Source organism: Lemur catta, chromosome 9 (assembly GCF_020740605.2).
Source record: "Lemur catta isolate mLemCat1 chromosome 9, mLemCat1.pri, whole genome shotgun sequence".
NCBI classification, from domain to species: Eukaryota; Metazoa; Chordata; class Mammalia; order Primates; family Lemuridae; genus Lemur; species Lemur catta.
This window is the reverse complement of record NC_059136.1, coordinates 26,224,081-26,246,284: the sequence shown is the minus strand read 5'-3', so window position 1 is coordinate 26,246,284 and position 22,204 is coordinate 26,224,081. Positions and strand designations below refer to the sequence as shown.

Sequence of the window (22,204 nt, the reverse complement as noted above, 5' to 3'; positions counted from 1 at the left end):
TCTGTCGAGGGCACTTTTTATTAATTGCTAGTCCTATAGCACAAGGCCTAAAGCATGTCGTAGGTGTCAATAAATGTTTGTGAGTGAATTTGATGAATTAGTGACAGATGTTTATATTAGATTAATTACAATCAAAACTCAAAGAATAGTCACTTTTTATTTCAGAAAATCACCTTAGAAAATATATATATTATATATAATTTTTTTAAATAAGAAATAAAAAACAAACATTTTAACTCTAAATCAGTTCCATGACACTGGGCCCTCCCTCCCACAGCACCTGGTCTCTCATGGCGGAATAAACGCCAGCGGGGCTGTGCTGGGATCCACGCACCTCCGAGGTGTGGGTAAGCCAGCCCCGGCACAGGTATTCTCATGGGAGGAAATAGATACCAGAGAGGATGAGTGCAGCACTCATCAAAGCACAGCCACAAGACAATAAAAAATGGGGAAGGACAGACATTATCTCTGGAACCTATTCTAAAAGCAGGGGGAAAATGAGGGAGGCAAAGCGCGCTACCTGAATAGCTGTTGTATTCACCACCTTGCACACCTGAGGAGATGACCTTCAAGATGGTTACTAGCAGGACGAATGACAAAGTTGCCTTTTCCCAAAATAGTTTTCCCTCTTGGTAAGAGCGCTTCCTCTTAGTGCCTTTTCCCTTTAGCCAGCCCCACTCCCTCACGGGCCTACTGACGAGGGTTGCTGAGTGTGCAGCTGGCGGGCCAACGCCCGCTTTACCAGATCGCCATCGCACACCTCCAGCTGTCGTCCAGGTGCTTGGTGCTCTGTACATGCCTGTGAGCATGTGCCTTACAACCACGTGCCAAGGCCAGTGTCCTTCATAACCTAACACCCACGGGGTGTCACAGTGCTACAGAAAGCAGAGACGGGTTTCGGCATGCAAAGCCTGCGCTGGGAGTCTGCAGATTTGGCTGTTGAAGCCAATGTGCTCAGAGGTGTCCCTGCCCAGGGAGCTCTGGTTTCTTCACGCCCATCACAAAGACAAGAAAGAATCTCCTCCTGAGGCTGCTGTGGCCTCAGCTGAAATCATGCATCTATCCTACACTGAAGCCAAACCAAAATTCATTTTTCTAAACAGCTTGAAGTATATACAATTTACATACCACAAAATTCACCCATTTTAAGAACACAATTCAATTATTTTGTAATAAATTTACAAAGCCATACAACCATCACTGATGGCAGTTTTAAAACATTTCCAGCACTCCAAAGAGATGCCCCAGGTGTACTTACAATCAATTCTTGCTCTCACTTCTAGCCCTCGTCAACCGCTGAGCTGCATTCTGTCTCCGTGGACCTGCCTTTTCTAGACACTTCACATCAAAAGAATCACATGCCATATGGCCTTTTGTATCTGGCTTCTTTCACTTAGCATAATGTTTCCTGGGTTTATCTGGAGCACGTATCCATTCATGCCTTTTTATTGCTGAGTAGTATTCCATTGTATGGATGTACCACATTTAGTTTATCCAGTCATCAGCTGACGGACATTTGGGCCCTTTCTACTTTTTTATCTGAATAATGCTGCTGTGAACATTCATGTGCATGTTGTGTCAACATATGTTTTCATTTGTCTTGACTAAATACTTAGGTGGAATTGTTGGGTCAAATGGCAAATTTATGTTTGGGTTTTTAAGAAACTGTCAAAGAGTTTTGAAAACAGATGTACCATTTTACATTCCCATCAGCAGTGTATGAGGGTCCAGTTTCTCCACTACCTTGCAACCCTTGCTACTGTCTGTCTTGATTATAAGCCACCACAGGAGGTGTGAACTAGAATCACATGCAGTACCAGTTCCACCAAGACTAAGGATGTTGAACATTCTTCCAGACAGCTTATTAGCTATTTGAATATCTTCTGTGGTGAAACAGCTATTCAAATCTTCTGGCAATTTTTTAACTAGGTTGTTTGTCTTCTTAAGTTTTAAGAGTTCTTTATATGAACACAAGCTATTTATCAGATATATGACGTGCAAATATTTTCTTCCAGTCTGTGACTTCTCTTTCATTTTCTTAATGGTGTCTTTGGAAGCACAGAAGTTTTTAATTTTGATGAAGTCCAATTTATCAACATCTTATGTTATGGATCCTGGCTTTGGTGTCACATCAAAGAATTCTTTGCCTGAACCAAGGTCATGAAAATTTTCTCCCATTTAATTCTAAAAGTGTTACATTTCTACCTCTTACACTCAGGTCTACAACCCCTTTTGAGTAAATGTTTTCTGTGTTTCACTTTATTCCCAAGCCATGCCATTTTCTCCCCGCTCCTTCGTCAGAAAACTGCTCCTGCCTGCCTATCCTGCACAGCTCATTCCTCCCCCTACTCTTTGTGCTTCACTCTTGATTTTGCCTCCGTGAAGAAATCTTCTCTAAGCTCCCCATGACCTTCCCCAGTACATGGGACCTCCCCATCAATAGTGCACTGGGATTATTTGGCTACTTGTCAATCTCTCCCACTTGACAGAACTTCCTGTGAGGACAGAGGACTATTGTGGTCACTGTTACAGTCCTAGCACCTTGCACAGTGCCTGGCAAATGAAAAGGATCCATTAAACAAATGAATGTGCTTTAAAAACATTTCAGAAAATCCCAAGATACATTTTACAAAAATGGCCAAAAGGATGTCCATTAAGTATTATCCATAAAAGCCAAAATTGAAAATATCCCAAATTCTAATAGCAAAGAAATTAATGGGTATGCAATTTTGAGATATATTTATGATGTACTTTTTTCTTTTTGAGACAGAGCTCACTCTGTCACCCTGCATAGAGTACAGTGACGTCATCATAGCTCACTGCAACCTCAAACTCCTGGGCTCAAGTGATCCTCCTGCCTCAGCCTCCCAAGTAGCTGGGAATACAGGCACCGTGCCCAGCTATGATGTACTTTTTTGAGACATTTAAGATTGAATTTTTTTAAGAATGTGTAAGAGCATGAAGAAAAACTTATGTGGTTATGCAAAAAGTAATCTATGATACCATACATGATGTAGTATAATCTCAACTATTCAAATTGGTATTTTAAAAATAGGATGGGGGCCAGGCACAGTGGCTCATGCCTGTAATCCTAGCACTCTGGGAGGCCAAAGCGGGTGGATCGCTTGAGCTCAGGAGTTCAAGACCAGCCTGAGCAAGAGCAAGACCTCATATCTATTAAAAAATAGAAAAATTAGTTGGGCAACTAAAAACAGAAAAAATTAGCCAGGCGTGGTGGTGCGTGCCTGTAGTCCCAGCTACTCAAAGAGGCTGAGGCAGGAGGATCACTTGAGCCTAGGAGTTGGAGGTTGCTATGAGATAAGCTGATGCCACAGCACTCACCAGGGCAATAGAGTGAGACTCTGTCTCAAAAAAAAAAAAAAAAAAAGGAAAAAAATAAAATAAAAATAGGATGGGCCGGGGGTGTGGTGGCTTATTCCTATAATCTAGCACTTTGGGAGGATGAAGCAGGAGGATCACTTGAGGCTAGGAGTTTGAGACAAGCCTGGGCAACATAGTGAGAACCTGTCTCTATAAAAAAAAAAATTTTTAAGTTAGCTGGGCATAGTGGCATACATCTGTAGTCCCAGCTATTTCAGAGGCTGAGGAAGGAGAATCACTTGAGGACAGGAGTTCGAGGCTGCAGTGAGCTATGATCCCCACTGTACTCCAGCCTGGGCAACAGAGCAAGACCCTGTCTCTAAAAGAAAAAAAAAAAAAATAGGATGGATAAAACACTGGAAGGAGATATCACAAAGCATTTACAGTAATTGCTTCTGAGATACTGAGAATTATTTCCTTTTCTTCTTCATGCTTTTCTATAATGCTACAAAACAAAAACAAAAAGAATAAACCCCTTTTTAAAAATAAGAGTTTTTCTTAAATTTCCCATATTTTTTAGGAAGTTTCTTAAATTCCCAAATTTTATATTTTTAAAAAAATTATGATTCCATAGGCTAATTTCACATTATGTTCTGACCTTGGTAAGAAAGATTTCAACTTTGTTCCAATTCACTTTAAGGCAAAACATATTGACTATTGGTTATCTTAAAGATACCCTCCATCCATATTCTGGTCATAAGAATTATAGGTTAACTCAGCCTCTTTGTGCCATTAAAACAACGTATAAATAAAAAATATTCATAAGAGCCATTTCCTGTCAACATTTAGACACCTGTGCTCCTTATGTACACTACCTGGGCAGAGAAGTGCTGATTTGTAGTCTTGGCAAAGCAGGAATGACTTCGACTGAGGAGCCATTGGTTTTTATTCCTGGGAGGTTGTCCAGCAAACAGTCACTGAAAACACCAAAGACTGTGGTATGATAACCTGGAACACAGAACGAAAACCTTTATACCACTTGGCAAGGTTTGGCATCTTGCGCCCGTGGCCAAAGTAGTGAAAAGAGGACAGAGTTTCTCTTCCAAAGACCTGAGTTCAGATGGTGGCCTATCACCTGCTGGTTCTTAATCACAGCTCCCGCCCTCAACCTCAAAGACCCTCGATGTCTTCATGTATAAAGGAGATGATACCAGCACCTATATTCTTATTTTGTAAGGCTGACTGGGTCCAAATGAAAGAGTATATATGGAAGTCCTTATAAACTACACATCTCTATATAACTTAATAACCAGTATCTCATCCCTTCACTATTAATAATTTGCTTTTCAGATTTATCCATCTCTAAAATGAGAATGATAGTTAATATTCCTTTCCAGGATATAATGTGACTTAACAAGTATTTGAAAAATGCTTCAAAACCTTCTATTGAGAGATGGAAGTTCAAGAGCCAATTATTGTGATTATAGTTGCTACGTGATATGGCAAATCTGTAGTATGTGTACAAGTACTTTAATTTAAGATTAACAAATTTTACGTGCAAAAAAAAAAAAGTCCATTGGTTAGATAAGCACTCGACATTATTTAAGCAAAGCTTTAAAATGGCTCTTGAAATTTCAAGAGATAATTATTATAAACAACATTCACAGTGTAACAAAATTAAACAATACCCAATGGCTAGATGCCTAGGGTAACAACTTTTCTGCATTCCTGTGAAAGTGCTACATCCTAAACAGGGAAGCAAGCCATTCTCTCAAGCGCAAATCAGGGCCCTTAGACATCCCCATCAGCCTTCCTCTCCACCTTCTGACAGCTTCAAGCTGCTCTTTCAGCATAACTCCAACTCATAGCACCCACATTCCCTCCTTTCTCAAGTATGTTTCTTGAAAGATTTCTTCACCTAGCAAACATTTTCCTCTCTAGGAACCCACATCTGTCTGGCACTAATGTCCCTCATAATTTTCTTTTCTATAAAACCTGGTATGATGTGGTTTTGTCTGTTAAGTATCCATTATTTTACAATTCTTAACTAAAATCAGTCATTTTCCTTTTCTTACCCTTTGCTTAAAATAACTGCCACATAAACCCAAAAGTCTGATGACAAATATTCAGCACATCATTATGTCTGATAATACAAGGTCAGCCCTTTGGCTTCATATATAAGGCATTCCAAAAATGAACACTCACTAGTCTGTGTCAAAGAAACATAACAAAGAAATGTGTTACTAAGGCTCCGACTACTCATCTATGAACATGTAAGTTATCAGTTATGTGTTATTCTGAATCCTCATTATTTCCTCTCGAATCTGTCTCCTTTGTGCCATAGCCCAGCCACAGCTCTGGTCCTACTTTGTCATTTTCTACCTGGATTGTCGCCAGAGCTTGATAATTGATCTCCCTGCCTACAGTCCTTCCCATCTCCAGCCCAGACTTGAACAGGCTGCCAGTTCCTGAGGGACTGCTCTGAACTGTCCATCTGACCGCATCTCTACTCAAATAAGGCGGTGGCCCCCCACTGTCCTCAGGAGAAAGCCAACATCCTCTAGCATGATTTACAGGCCCTATAGTTCTGCCCTCTGCCCACCTTCCAGCCTCTGCACTGCCACCCCTGCGTGGGACCACCTACTCTGACCACCCCCAGTCCCCCAAATACACTATGTTCTGAGTGCCAGGTCTTTGAAGAAGTAGTTCTTTCTGCCTGGTACTTCTTTCTACCTGCTATTGACTACCCCTCCTCCTCTACTGCCCACCCCCCACACATTCGAATATTTCTTAGTTGGCCTTTAAAACTCGGGGTCACTTACTATGAGAGGCCTTTGCCGACCCACTCTCCCTCTAGGTATATGCCCAGAATGGTGCACTTACCTCCATCTTGGGCTTGCCAAACACACCCTAACCTAATTACGCCTTCCTCATCCACCTAATAGGGAGCACCCTTTCCCAATGAATGTTTGTTCTTCTAGCCAACAAATACATACTGACAACCTACTATGTGCAAGGCTCCACATTAGGCACTGAGCTGCAACTAAGTGAGACAGACAAGGCCAGCAAGGAATCCATCACAGCCGACACGGAGGAGGAGCCTATGGGGGCCTAAGTCAGCGAGCACCCTGAGGTCTCCAGCAGGACAGGAAGCCTAGCCAAGGACTGAAAGCAGCACAGGAGTCAGGGCTGGAAGCACGCTGACAGCACAGGCAAAGGCTTAGAGAGCTCGGAGTGCTCCAGAACTAGGAGGAGTCTCCTGAGATGGAGTGTGATTTAGTGGAGGAGTCTCTGGAGGAGGCTCCAAAAGCCACATTCCAAAAGCCAGGCTGGGGCCTTCACGCTCAAGAACAAGGGTCCCTCCAAGGCTTCCAATCAAAAGACAACAAAGCAGATTTGTGCCAGAAAAATCACCTGGGTGCAGATGGGAAACAGGTGTATTAGCAAGCAGAACTGCAGACAGAAATACCTGTTCTAATGCCTTTGTGACAATCCCATAAGAGAGAGTCATAGTCTGCAGGACAGGAAGTTGCCGTGGAGGTGGAGAGAAGTGGTCCTTCTCAGGAAGTTCCCATGAGGAGTCAACAGGGGGCAGGGGAGTGTGTGACAGACAGGGAGGGGTTGAAGGTGACTGGGGATGCCTGCGCTGAGATGGTCCTGGGGGGACAGGGAGCTTTGGGGAGGAGAAGCTGGTGTTCTGGCTTGGACATGTATGCAAAGTGCCTACGAGACTTTCCGGGCCACGGCCACAGGTGGCTGGATGTGCAGGCCAGTAAGGGATGTGCCCTCGCGATCATCAGCATGTTGACGGGACTGGAAGACAGAAGGGTCCATGGGAGTGATGGGATCACTGAAGCCAGCTTGTGTAGAAGAAAGGGGAGGGGAGGGCGGGAAGGAGAGAGGAAGAAGACAGAGCAGGGGTGGTGGAGGGGAGGCGGAGGGAGGAAAGGAAAGAAGGGGAGATGTGGACCCTGGGGGGTTGGGCTGCACAAGTGGTACCTGCAAAAGATGAGAGACCCACACAGAAGGGCCAGGATGCAGGGAAAGGCCGGGAGGGTGCGGTGTTACAGAAGCCATAGGAGGGAGCGTGCTGTGCAGGAGGCGTGGACAGCAGTATCAAAGGCCACTGAGCAGTGAGCTTACAAGAAAACTGAAAAGCAGGCCCCGTATTCAGCCAGCAAAATGCTGCTAGTGACCTGGGCAACAGAAGTTTTAGCAAAGTGATAAGGGCTGAATTCAGGATGAGAGGGTTAAAGAACCAATACAGAGATGGAAACACGGATTCAGTGCGTATGGACAACTCTCTGAGGAGGTCCAGCTGAGAAGGAGCTCTGACCGACCAGACCATAGCAAGAGGGTCTAACCGCAGCAGGAGAGCCTTCGCCTGTTTAAGACATACAGGAGGAAGACAGCAGAAAGGAGAGAGAGGAGTGGGTGATGGGGCCAGAGCACAGGAAGGACCCCTCCCACAGCAACAGCAGCACACAGGGAGGGGCCTACCACATCCTGTACACTCAAGAATAGGCTTTTTCACGTCACATCCCAAAGAAATGGGCCGTGACATGATATTTTCATTATCTTCTATTGGTTAGGACTGGAATGATGGGTAATCAGTGCTTGGCCTCGACAAGGCAACACAAGAGTTCGTCAGTCCTTCCTGAGCAAAAAGCATCACGCAGTCCTCCTTACCATTCACAGTAATTGTGCCAGTTGTCTGTGGGACCCCGACGAGCGTCACTGGGTACAGGCCAGACTCAGCCGGAAGGGAGAGTGCCGCCGGGAGAGACTCAAATGCCACTCCGCTGGTAAGGAGCCCCTGAAACAAGTGACAGAGCATCATGAGCCCAGCCCGAACCCGCCATGTGTGTTCAGTTCCAGATGCGCCTTAAGACATCACTATGGGCACACTCTGGAACTGTCAGAATGAAAACACTAATGGTCTTTATAAAAACCAGAGAGAACTTCAGAGACAATGTAAAGTGTGATTAACACAAAACAATCTTGGCACAATAAGCACTGTGGGTACTCAGGTGATAAACAATTCCTCTTGAGTTTGGCCCTGTTTGCTACATTTTTGTTATTTGTTTTGTTGTTTTACCAAATGGGAATGTGAACCCAAAGAAAAAATATTTTATTTATGAACAAAAAGAAACAAAAACTTGAAATGTGGAAATATATCATCAGTTAATCCCCCTTCAGTGCGTCTAAGAATTATCAATTCATTTCAGCATGTCCAGGCACTAAGCTTGCTAGTGAACAAGGCAGACAGATTCTCTGGCCTCAAGGAACTGCCTCATGATTGGAAACAATGCAGGGATGTCCACTCTCAGGACCTATTATAACAGAGGTCCTACTCAGGACAATAGTGGAAGGAAAAAAAAGAAAAGGCATATAGACAACTATTCACTAAAAAAAAAGCCAGGAACATGGAGATCCTATGGAATCTACAGTGAAACTTGAATAAGTACATCTAGCAAAGTGACGAAATCAGAAAAAAAGTAAAGATATTTCTATAATTTAGCAATAAATAATTGGAAAATAAAATGTAGAAAAATATCATTAACACCAACTATCAAAACATCAACTATATTGGAATAAATCTAATGAATGATATACAAGATTTCATTACAGTTACAGACACCACTGAAATAAACAAAGACCATCTCAACAAGCCAGATATGGAGGCTCACACCTGTAATCTCAGTTACTCAGGAGGTTGTGGCAGGAGGATTACTTGAGGCCAGGAGTTCAAGACCAGCCTGGGCAACATAGCAAGACCCTGCCTCTATAGAAAAATTTTTAAAAATTAGCCATGCATGGTGGCACATGCCTGTAGACCCAGCTACTTGGGGGGCTGAGGCAGGAGGATCACGTAAGTCCAGGAGTTTGAGGCTGCAGTGAGCTATTTTCCACCACTGCAGTCCAGCCTGGGCAACAGAGTAAGGCCCTATCTCAAAAAAACAAAACAAACAAAAAAAAAAACCTCAAGAAAGGGAGGAATTCTGGATCCATTTTAGTAAGTTGGTTTTCTTCAGTGGTATAGTCAAAGCAACTCTGAAACTATTTTAGATGTATTACAGGATTGCGCATGAAAGTAAATATGTTGATATTGTGAGCCCAAGTTCTCACTCTGGAAGAAAAGACACAAATATGGATTGGAGGAAGGCAGGAAAGAGCCCTATGGAGATGTGTTGGAAATGAAAGTATCAATGTGAACTCAGGATGTATAAAGCATACATTTCTAGTGTGTATATGCAGGTATATGTGCATGTGTATATATATAGATGTATGTGTATAGATATACATGTACATGTACATTTACAGGTATATGTATAAGAATGCAGATGTCCCTAACTTTGTCTACAGAAAGCACCCAGAAGCAAAGCCACTCTCTCAGCAATGAGCACACCTCGTGCCCAGACTTGGAGCAAAGGTGTGAAATGATCCATGCGTGGAACAGATGTAGCGGGCAAGGGTGGAAGCAGAGAAGCCAGTTGCCTCTAGGCAGATATGCTGGTATGTATTTCTTTTTAAAATAGCTAAAGCAATATGGCCAACTGTTAACATTTGTTAAATATGGATGGTGGATATATGACTGATTATTCTTCCCTGTAACATTTCTTATGTTTAAAATATTCCATAATTTAGTTTTTAAAATTCTGACCATGCTTTGTGGACTATCTCTATGTGGTACTTTCTATGTTATTCTTTACTCTTCCTAATTTTTTATAATAAGCACATATTATTTTTAAAACAGATAAAAACGAAAGCTGATTTTTAAGACAAAAAAATGTGTAAAAAAGAGCAGCAGGCATATGCCACTTTAGCCACTTTGGGGAAAATTCTCTAAACAACTATTATTCCCTGTTTAGACCAACAGACAAAGCTACTGGTTGATCCTCACGCCAACATGTCCTTGCATGGTAGGAGGAGAAGAAGCATTCATCCTGAGCGAGCCTCAAGACTGCAGTTAGCTTAACATTCAGCTCAGCTTCTAAGTGCTCAAACAGATTTTGGAAAACTGTGACACTTGCTGGAAGCCTATGCAGCATCTAAATAACTACCAAACAGTCTGCCTGGCGGACTGCGGCTCAGCCTTACAGCCCCAGCTGAGCTGTCACGTCTGTCCCAGGATGTCTTCCCAGACTCTCCACGGACAGACAGTGACCCTCACATCGGTCCTATAACACCTCCTGCACCCCCAACACAGCCCTGACCACAGGCACAGCCAACACCAGGGCCTGTCCATCTTGGTCTCCTCAGAGCCTTGCCCAGGGCCTGACACGTGGTGTGGGCACTTGGCACAATACCTGCATGGAGAGCCTGGCCGTTACCCTGAACACCAGTCAAAAACTCTAAAAGAAACCACCAACATGGCAGCACCATCCTTTGCATGTTGCTGAAAAGTGACATGGCAGTACCATGTAGCAACGCAGAGGAGACTGCAGGGATGGAATCCACACTGTGGGGAAGGGTCTGCCCAGGAAACACAGAATTAACTTGGAAAGCTAGCACAAATCTCCTTCCCTCAACTATGGGATCAGGTGAGGAGTATCAACGAAGGGGACTGCAAAGTGCATCTTTAACACCCTACACAAAGTACAGAAACAAAACATTAGGATTTCAAATAAGAGAAACCTCAGAGCAGTAGTGCAGTAATTACTTTCTTATTCTACCACTTGTTCTTCCCTTGGGCCCTGATCACCTTATCATCTTGTAGCAACAAAATAATGGTGATATTGAGTAGAAGGCATAATGTAGACTTTGTAACTGGTGCTAATGTCATATAAACTTAAAATGATTATTTCAAATCTAACGTCCAATGAACTAAGGTCAGTGTGTGTTCAAGTAGGAGGTTTCTTTGTTGATTCAAATATTTATTGAGAACCAACCCTAAAGACAGGAATGACAAAACATGGTCTTCACTCACACTAAGTTTATAATCTTTGGCAAACAAATATAAAAACAGACATATGTCCTAAGATGTGTGCTTCAAATATTAAGTAAAAAACATATTTTAATGAGAAGTTGGTGCTTTAGCCCAAAAAGGTCAAATGACTGGTGATACATACCATGTTTTCAACTCGAAGTTCAAATGGCATTGGGTTATATACCATCAGCTGAACTTCACAGACATCTCCTTGAACCCACTGGAAATCTAGAAAACACATACACACAGAAGAATCCATGTATTAGTTGGTATTTTTTTCACTTTCCACAGGGTTTCAGATTATTCTTCTGGTAATTTATTTTTCCAACAAGGCATCAGGCACTCTGATCACATTGAGAGGAACTATTCAAAGCTGGCTTTTCCACCAGCTTCCTCTGAAACAAAGCAAAGCAGCTGTCACTGCCACTTTGATGCCATGTGAATGATGCTTCTCGCCACCTTCCGCAGGCGGCATTCACGTTGGCATGCCAAGTGCAGCTTTACAAAACCGAAATCAATCCAGACAGCACTGTTCTTGGTGTGGAGCTGTAAGGCACACCACGTTTCACTGGCCCAGAGGCTGGCAGGGGAGGAGGGCACTGGGATCACTTGTGAGTGGCACAGAGCACAATTTCCCCTAGCCCCAAGACTGTGGGAGAACAGAATGGCTTCACCTCCCTGCCCGCTCTCAGGCCAACTGCGATTCGGCACCTGTGGGGAGCCTGACTTCTGATGACCTCTGAGCCTTCCAGCCATGGTGTACATGGCCCAGCGTGTGTGCCCTGGGTAATCCCCTCCCACTGAGTGTGAGTATGGCAATTAGGTCATGTTATATAACAAAGGTGAAAGGATATGCAGGTGTAACTGAGGTCCCCAACCAGTTGACTTTGGGTTAATCTAAATGAAGATTGTCTGGGATGAGACTATTCTATTCAGGGAGCCCTTACAGAAGACCATACCCTTCCTGAGAGGGCCACAGAGGGGACTGTGTGGCAAGGACTAAGCGTGGCCTCTAGGAACTAAGAGCAGTGAACCACTAGCAAGAGAACAGGGACCTCGGTTATGTAACCACAAGGAAAAGAACAAAGAACAACCTGAGGAATCCTGAGAGCAAGACTTTCCTCAGCTGAGCTTCCAGATGAGAACACAGCCCCAGTTGACACCTGGATCTCAGCCTTGTGAATCCCTGAGCAGTGGACCTGGCTGAAACTCCTGACCCATACAGGGAGAAAATAAATTTGTGCTGTTTTCAGCCACTAAGTTTTTGGTAATTTGTTACAAAGCAATAGAAGCTAATATAGCTCCCATACCCATTTCCATCAACCCCTCCTCCCTGGAAGATGCTCCATTAGGCAAACCAGAAGCGATTTCAGAATCAATTAACAGGTGTTGGCCATGCCTTAGGTGCAAGGCACTTTCAAGCAGGTCATCTCTTTCCTCTTCATAATTACCTTACAAGATAGGTATTGTAAGCCCATTGTTACAAGGCAGACACTCAAGGTCCAAACAGGTTGACAAATTTGCCTAGGAATCATATAGCCAGGGTGCAACAGGGATTCAAGCCCAGGTCTTTGAACTCAAAGCGGTATCTAGAACAGATATGGGTGGCTAAAAGGGTGGTGTAGGGCTTTTTCTAGAGTAGACAAGGATATTTATTGACCAGAATTCTTCAACTTTCACAGAGCTTTCATAACCATGTTTTCAAGTCATAGCTTTTTCCAAACACTTTGCACCCTGCACAGAGATTAAGACTGGCTCCACCAAATCTATGACATATGACTCAAAGTTGGCATGTTGAAATTGCATGAACTAATAAAGAGACCACCAGGTGAGTTAATTTACAAAGTGCTTGCACAGCCATGTACTCATTTGAGCCTCTGGACAATGCAGTGAATAACCAAGGTCTATTTGGTCAGTACAACAATTATTATTCCCATTCTAAAATAGGAAAACTCCCTGACAGGTTAAATTGCCTGCCCATCTTGTGGCCCTGATAAATGAGAGAGCTAGGATTCAAACTCAAGTCTGTCTGGCTCTAAAACTTATGCTCTTTGCACTCTACTGCTTCACCCCTAAGGGCTCTGGAAACTCAGGGCTTATCCCTCCATCACCCAGCTCTGCACCCACTGCCCCACCCCCAGCAGCTTCACCCAGCCTGCCCAGGTCTGCAGGTGGTCAGTGTCCTGGCCTACTCTTCACCACAGACACAAAAGCTCATTCTTTTTAAACAAGTTGCTATGCCTGGTAAATAAGGAATTGTTTTCTCTGTCATAGTCAAAAAATAATCATTTTTTAAAGATCGTTCTCTGGGGTGCTGAAAGGAATAATTTATACGTAGATGGTCCTTGTCTACTGAAGGGTAATTCTGAGATAAATTACTGATTATATGAAAAGTTACTTTTGCCTGAAGGTGGAGATAATCCCCTTTCCAATCCTTAGTGTGTCACAGCACACAGTGATGCCCTTCTTCGATACTTTTTCCCAGAAACAGTGGGAAGGACAGGAATCAGCAGCTATTAAACACCCTGTCTCAGGCCCTCCCCATCCCATCGGCACTGCATGCTGTACATGAGGACCCATGGCATCTGGCGGGTGCTTCTGTTGACAAGCTCATCTCTTTCTGACGCTGTATGGACCACTTGGCAGGAAGCGCTCCCGATCTATTACTGCTGCCCCAGTACCTAGCACAGTGCACACAACTGCTACTGCAAACATGATCTACTTGGCTGCCAGGAACTTTAGAAACATCAGCCCCCTGGATCCTCAGAACGACCCTCCCAGTTGCCTTCCGATATCCCCATTCTTCAGACAGCACAAGTGCAGACTAGGGAGGCATGATCAGTTGTCCTTGGTCACACGGTGGGAAGTGAGAGCTGCGGGGCCAGGCTGCAGTCCAGTCCATGTCCACCTGACAGCCACGGCCCTTCCAAGCCACCACACTGCCTCCATCAACCTTGGCACTAAGCCTGGCAACACCACAAAGTCCTACCACAGTGATAGAAAATCCTTCACACAACCATGCTCAAGCGCACCACCTGCGTTGCAATCATCTTTGCAGAGACTGTAGCTCAGACAATGGCCACGACAGCCAACACACAGACACAAAGACTGGTAAAGTATTCCAAGTTAGAGTGGAAAATGGCCTCACAAACTGCCCTCAAGGGTTTGCTCATCCCTAAATCTCTGTGCCCCCTGCTATGGTGATACCTCCACCAGTTATACACGAAGATTCATTTACAGAGATTAGAAATTTAAGGTAAAGATAGGTGATTCATCAAGCCTCCAGGCAGGTACTCACTGATAAGGATACATTGCCAAAAAGATATTAGAAGCCAGAGAATATAAATTATCTTTTCCTACCCATGGGTATGCAACAAATAATATGCATTCTGGCTGAACCTTCTGTAATATCTCAGAAAAAAAATCCTACATCATCCACTGAATTTATCCTCAGCCAAGATGAGCAGGTACTTCTTACTACGGTGAGAAGCCATATTACAAAGGGAAAAATCCCTGAGCACTGACTCATACAACCTGGGATGAAGACTGGGCCCTGCCACTCACTCACAAGCTCTCTGACCTAACGCAGGTAATTTATATTTGTTCAGGCTCAATTTTTTCATCTGGAAATATGGAATATAATAATGCCTGCAGCATCAGTATCAAACAGTTATGAGAATCACTACATAGTGTCTGCTTAAGCCCTCTTCAGCAAATGCAGAGCATGATTCTCATAAGAAGAAGCTTCGATGATTCCTTAAGACTGAAAAGGAAAGACCGAGAGGCAGGCTGGCTCCACAGGCCTGCAGTCCACACAGCCAATGGCACATGGCGCTTAGAGGCCCGTGTCTCGCTTACTGCTCTGCTGTCACTGTCTTTGAAGTCTTAGTAATTTTTGAACAAAGGACCCCAGGTTTTCCTTTTGCACTGGGCCCCACACATTACATCACTGGTCCTGAGAAGAGAGGTCTCACGCCCCCAGTGCTCTAAATCACCTCTAGAAGTTTTTCTTCCTTTAAAGTTCTTTAAGGAGAAAGCTTATCACCAACCTTAATGACACCCAAAAAGACCAGCCAGAGACCCTTGGAGGGTCCCAGAGAGAAGAGTCTCAGCACTTCTGTGACAGCTAGCCCAGGTCCACGGGGAAAGAGGCACTGGAGAGCAGCCTGCCTGCCGACTCAGAACTGGTGGGACACTGACCAGAACGGGACCGTGTCTCCTGCCTCCAATGAGGTGAAAGGAGGAGCTCCGCAGGAGGCTGGGCAGCGATGCCCCCAAACACAGCAGGGACAGAACTGGTTTTGCTCTCTCCTCACTGGTGTGTGGACCTGGGCAACACCATCTGGCCCTTCCTGGTTACCCACGATGTCCACCCGTCTCCTACACTTCCCGTCACCTCCACATGCTCTCCAGAGCAGAGAAGCAGCGGTAGGGGAGAGTAAGTTGGGGTGCCTTTCAAAATCAGGATACTAAAAATGGAATTTCAAAGACTCATACATACATACATATAACACATATACACAGACATTGCAGTAGACTATATATTTGGGGCTCATGTTTTCAGAAATTTCCCAAAATTCAGTATCAGCTGCCATTTTTTAAGGACATTACCCCATGTCTCTTCCTTTATTTTCTTGTTCTAATAAAGAATAGCTAGAATAGTCAGAGCCACACCTTGGGGAGCCCACCCTATTCCCCAGAGGCAAGGCTGCTTCTGAGCCTCCAGATGCCTTCTCAGGGCCCTGCAGGGCCTGCTCCCAGTCTAACCAGTGTTTACTGTTTATGCAAGTACACAGGTACACCTGGCAACAGCGCTATAGTTTTAGAGAACTGTCATTTATATTCTGTCTTGATATTCAGCTTCTCATGTGTTTGTGTCTTGCATGCATGAACTGAAGGGGAAACTGTGTCGAGGGCGAGGACTGCGTGATATGGTTAATTTAGCCCTCTGTCATGTGTGCTATGCACATTAAAGAAAACCAGAGTGTACTAACAAGAATGGTATACTGGGCCTGAGAAGATGTGAGTTCAAGGGTTAGCTCTGCCCCAAAATAGTTGAGTAATTTTTAGAAAGTCATCTCTCTGAGTTTGTTTCTTCATCTGCAAAAGGGAGATAAAAATTAATTCCTCCAAAAATACGGGGAAAATTAAATGAGCTAATACATGATAGCCTCTTATAAAGCACAATTTGAATAAAAGAAATGATATCATTTAAAAATGCACAAGGTCCTTTTAGTACTCCCACCTCATTTATGCCCTTTATCTTAGCAAACAACTTTATCTCTTCCAAAACACCTTATTTTTAAGGTACTCAGAAATAAAGGATGAATGGAGTAGATATTATGAATCCCAGTTTATAGATAAGGAAACTCAGATTCAGGAAGTTTAAATGCCTTGTCCAAGAACTCACAGAACTTAGGTCTCACTACACAATTCTGCAGTCTTTGCAGGGCAGCATGAGTTTAAGGCAGGAAGGACACTATGAACATTGTGCATAGCACATTATCTTAATAAGCATTTCAGAGAGTTTACAAATTGTTAATAAAGCTTATTATAATACCTTTATAGAGGCTAAGAAATTTTAGTGCTAGTGTAAGAAATGCTTAAACTGGGATTCATAATATCTACTCCATTCTTTCTTTCTTTATTTCATCATTGTTCTAGGCACTAGGGATACACCAGGGAGCAAGACAGAGTTCCTGGCCTCATAGTATATTGCAGGAGGGAAAACACAAACAGACAAACACAGATTTGAGTTGGAGAGAAGTGCTATGAAGAGAAACCCTGGCAACACAGCTAGAGGTGATGGGAGGAGTGGCCTGAAGGTACCAGGATCAGAGAATGCCCCTCGGGGCAGAGACATCTGAATAGAGCCAGTGACAATGGGGGACAAGTCCCAGGCAAAGGGAAGAACAAGCACAAAGGCCTGAGCCCAGAATAAGCTCATTACATCCAAGGACCAGAAAGAAGTCATTGCAGCGAAACCCGAGGAGCAGAGCGAGGGCAGCAGGAGGTGAGAATGAAAAGTCAGGCAGAATGGGGGTGGTGAGTGAGCAGGGACAGGTCAGGGAGCACCGCAGCCCATGATCCAGGGTACAGGTGGTTTGTACGTGCAACAGGAAGCCTATATCCTAGAAAGATCAGCATCATGGAAGAAGGCGTCAGAATGCCTTTTTCCTAAATTGAGGGTATAGAAATTAAGAGTGGAAATTAAGAAAGAAACAGGAGAAGAAAGCACAGAATATCGAAAGCAGAGTGCAAGTTTTGCAGGTCTACTTACCCTCCTAAGCAGGAATCAGCAATCGTCAAGCAGAAACCAGCCTCTTGATAGCCCTGGAGGTCTGTCACAGTGATATGCAGGCATAATGGGCAGTGATCACCGATGAACAGCAATCACAATCTCAAATGCAAGGGGCCCCTGGGTTTGTCTTTGTGGCAGCGAGGGGGTGGGGGGTCTCTGTGCCACAGCCAGGCTTCAGGAAGGACACCAAGGGACAAGGGCAGGTGATCCACATGAGCCCTAGGCCTGCTGCAGGAAGGACATGAGCAGGTCAAGCTGGGATGTGGCCGAGAGCTTCAACACAGAAAAGCATGGGAGAGATTTTCAAGAGCAAGCGTTCTACTCCCAATCTCTCCCACCACACAGTGTGATCCCAGGATCGGTTATCCTGATTGCCAGTGTTCACAAGCGAAAATAATACAATGACCTCGTTTGCAGTCAATCCTGAACACAATTCAGCCCTTAATCTTTCTCTGATGATTCAGAAGTCACTTCAGCACTTGGAAAAATCACTCTGATCTCCAATTATCACTCTTCTGTAGTTCACAAAAGTCTCAGTTAACAGAGTCTTTCTGGTTTCTAGAACTTCCACAAAATCACCTTTTATGAAATAGATTTTTAAATATCAGGTCTATGGTCAACTGTCTGACAAAAAGCAGCAAAAACCAAATAAACTTATATGACAATATATACACACATGCATGTGTGCACACACACATGAATGAATTGGCCTGAGGTTCTGTTCTAAAAATCTAGGAAACCCACTGGAAACCGGTGGCAGAGCACAGTTAGAAAGTCAGGATAAATGGTCCTACCGATTTTCTTGTTCCGCTCTTCTCCGCGGTTGTGCGCGATAATTGGTGAATAGATGAAAGGACTCTTGGTCGACACGTTCTGACCCAGCAAGCTTTTCATTTTTTGTGGCCGCAGGCTGGCAGGAAGGTTCAACAGTTTCACACGCCTGTTGTTTCAAATAAAATACAAATACTTCAACTGCCTTGTTAGCTTGGTTTCAGGATAAACACTACCAAACATCATGTTAGAAAAACAGAAAATCAGTCAAAATAGAAGATACACTGAGAGAAGGAAAAGCACTCACATTCAGCAGGACCAAGCAGGAGAATGCTGCGTGCTGCAACTCAGGACTACCCCCGGGCCCTCTGTGGGCTCCATGAATTGGGCCCCAGGACAGTTTGAGTCAGAAGGGCCAGGTTGAAACCTCACTGCACTACTGACCAGCTGTATGCCTTTGGGCAATGCCTCGCTTTCCCCAAGACTTAGGTTCCTTGTCTACAAAATTCAGAGAGAGCCACCACCTCATGGGATGCTCCTGGCACAGTGCCCAGTGCTCTGCACAGGCTGGCTCTTCTGTCTCTGCTTCTCCCTCCCCTGACCAGCCTGCCTGCAGAAAGTGAACACCAGACGCTGACCGCTGAGATGAGAAGGCACCACATGAGACAGTTAACAGCACCTTGGCCTTAGTTACATGAGGGGCTGCTTCCCCAACAGGATAATCTGTATCTTAAACTGCTTTCCCAGCTCTGGATGTCTGCTAATCTATGCTCATGCTCAAATTCTAACAGCTAGCATTTACTGAAAATGTACTAATCTGTAGAGCTTGAGCATATTCAGGCATCATGCTAGCCACTTCATATGTATTATCTCAAGTAAACATCACAACCACCTTCTTAGTTTGGGTACTATTACGATTGTCTCCATGTTAGCAATGAGGAAACTAACACAAGAGGGATTAAGTATATTGTCCCAAATCCCATAGCTGGAAATTGATGACGACAGGAGACACTGTGCTCTTAAACCACAGCACAGATCACTTAATCTGCCTAGACCTCAACGTTTTCACTTATAAAATAGGAAAAATAAGAGGTACCTGACAATGTCATATGGATTGGAGGACACCTCCTTTCCCTGGTTCCATGTTTCCAATGGGGGTTGGGGGAGTGGGCATCCACTAGAGAAATAGTCCTAACCTCACTCTGCCCTCCCTCGCTCCTCCTGAGGGAGGTGGTAAATTGGAAAGGGAACCAAGGTCAGGCACTGCTCAGCTCCTTGCCCCTAAGGCTTGCCTGCTTGCAGATAGCACATATTCTGTTCTGCTCTCTGCACACACTAAAAGGGGCCTCCCTCCACGAAAGAGGCCTCCAAGACCCAGTGAGGCCAGGGACTACCAGGGATTAGGCTAAGTTCATCTAACTCAAGGAAGGACTCAAGCCCTCTGGCAAGATCGGACCCATGCTATTTACTATATCTTCCATCGGCCTAAAACACATATTTCTTTCTGCTGATTCTAAACTTGAAAAGAAAAGAGGGAGTGCCCTGAATGGGGATACCTTCAAGCCTTTGCAGTAAGGGAATATATGTCGAGTACCCAAGTACCTATACTAGCACCTAACACATAGTAGGTCAACAAAAACTTCTCTTCCCCTCCTTAAAACACTTATGAACAAGAGAGCCACATACCCACTGAAAAGATTACACACTGGACTGGAGTGAAGAAACTAGGTTTTGGTCCCTGCTGTGAACATGCTGTTGCTGAACCCTGGATGGGGCTCAGGGGGTGGTTCACAGTTTCTTTCTGCCTGAGAGTTTACTCAGTTGTAAAATGGTTATGTTCTCTTGGGACACGAATACCTTTCTATTCATATCAAAGTTACCACCTAAAATGAGATATCGTCTGTGATTTTAAAGGAATCATCTATGCAAGTAGAGAAATTCCAGAGCACATAAATGGTTTCTAAAATATGTAAAAGAATTCTGAGGGGCACAGTTAGGCAGAAAAGTAACCCAACAAGTGGCCACAGCATTCACTCATAACTCAAAATTATGCATCAAATATCATTTTATAAAATGTGCCCTACAAAAAAACAGTTGTTCAAGGCACCTGACCTAAAGGAAAGATAATTCATCTAGCATGAATTACTGCAGAACTAATAAGATTGTATTTGGCCTATGAAGCTGCCAACAATAAAGCAGAATTCCAGGGATAAGTGTCCAAGGCAAGGATTATTTTGATAGATTCCATTTGGAAATTGTTGACATATTAAAAATCTGACTTTCCTCAGTGTACTATAGCTAATTGGGACCATGCAAAACAACAGTGAAACACTAATTATGAAAGTGATATAAAACAAATTGGTTGAAAGGAATGACAAAGAAAAAAACAACTCACCTTTTGTTCCTTGGTTTTTAATCCCTCAACCGTATTTACATGGGAAACATAACTAAGAACTCATCTGATATCTCTTAGCAGATGGGCAATGGGTAAAACTGGCCTCTTCTGCCTCATATTTGAAACCATGTGGAGGTCAGTTGTTCCAAGTCCTGGCATGACTGAAATAGCTGGAGAGGGCAAGCCACTCAGGCTGGGTGAGCAAGGCAGGACCACCACTCCTGCTCCTGAATGCTACTCTACACCTCTTATTGTCTCCAAACAGCTCTAGTTAAGAAACTCTTAAGGGAGGTTGTAGCTTGGCCACTATACCAAGTATGACAGAAAGTACTGGACAGTGGTATGAACCTGGTGGGAGCATAGACGATGCATCCTGATTGGTATCTGGGAGGCTGAAAACTGCCCTGAATTTGGGCCCCTAAGTCCCTTTTTGAATAAAAGCCTCTAATCCTTCCTCAACAGTATAATTAATTTAAAAGTTGAAGCTTCAAAAACACCAAAGCTACTGGAAGGTTTTGATCTTTATCAATTTAAATACCTTCATTAAACTCTAGAGCTCTTTTCCAGGCTGAAAGTGCTCAATGTTAGTGCATTAAAAAAGACAATCAAGGGAGAGGGGAGGAGGGAAGGGGCGAAAGCCTACGTAATGGGGACAATGAACACTGTTCGTGTGACTGGCACACTTATGGCCATGACTTAAGCATTACAAAGGCGATCCATGTAACCAAGAACATTTGTACCCCGTTAATATTTTGAAATTTAAAAAAAAAATCAGTGAATTACACTCCCCCATCATTGCCCCCAAATTAAAGACTCATTGGTTAACTGGAAATGGCACCTGAATTTCATTCCAATTTCTTCTTTAATAATCCATAATTTATAGTGTGTTAACAATCTAAGTGATTATTTGGGGCCTGATATTCTACTGTTGGCTATTGTGTACACACTTTTATCATTTCCATAAGTAATTACTTCCCATAAGCAATAAACAGGAGTGTTGGGTCAGGCTCATGTCTGTAATCCTAGTACTTTGGGAAGCCAAAGTAGGGAGGAGGGAAAATCACTTGAGGCCAGGAGTTTGAGACCATCCTGGGCCACATAGCAAGACCCTATCTCTACAAAAAAAATTTAAAAATTAGCTAGGCATGGTGGTATGTGCCTATAGTCCCAGCTACTTAGGAGGAGGCTGAGGCAGGAGGATCACTTGAGCCCAGGAGTTCAAGGTTACAGTGAGCTATGACTGTACCACTGCACTCCAGCCTTGGCAAGAGAGTGAGACCCTGTCTCTAAATATAAAAAATAAACAATAAATTGCCTATAGCTTTAACTAACTGTCCTCTGCTTTAACTCTGGACAGCAGTGCCTGGATGTGGGCCTGGCTGCCTCCTAGAAGATGAGGTCATGCTTGACCATTACTGAGACCCCAGCATTTAGCACTGGGCCGGGCGTATCTTAGGCACTCAATAAATATTTGATTAATTGAATT

The 22,204-nt window shown here is 43.8% G+C and overlaps 1 protein-coding gene across 4 annotated transcripts in view; it reads right to left on the bottom strand.

Moving 5' to 3' along the window:
- TRAPPC9 (trafficking protein particle complex subunit 9) overlaps nucleotides 1–22,204 on the bottom strand; it is a 600,839-nt gene that overhangs the window by 469,001 nt on the left and 109,634 nt on the right. For all 4 annotated transcript variants that reach the window (XR_006737185.1, XR_006737186.1, XM_045560810.1 and 1 more), the window contains 4 exons: nucleotides 18,347–18,492; nucleotides 11,394–11,479; nucleotides 8,011–8,137; nucleotides 4,197–4,329 (listed from right to left, as the gene is read on the bottom strand). Coding sequence is in view for 2 of the 4 variants with exons in the window: in XM_045560810.1 (XP_045416766.1) it covers nucleotides 4,197–4,329; nucleotides 8,011–8,137; nucleotides 11,394–11,479; nucleotides 18,347–18,492 (492 nt within the window). In the remaining 2 variants the exon portion in view is untranslated. The remainder of the gene's footprint in view (nucleotides 1–4,196; nucleotides 4,330–8,010; nucleotides 8,138–11,393; nucleotides 11,480–18,346; nucleotides 18,493–22,204) is intronic.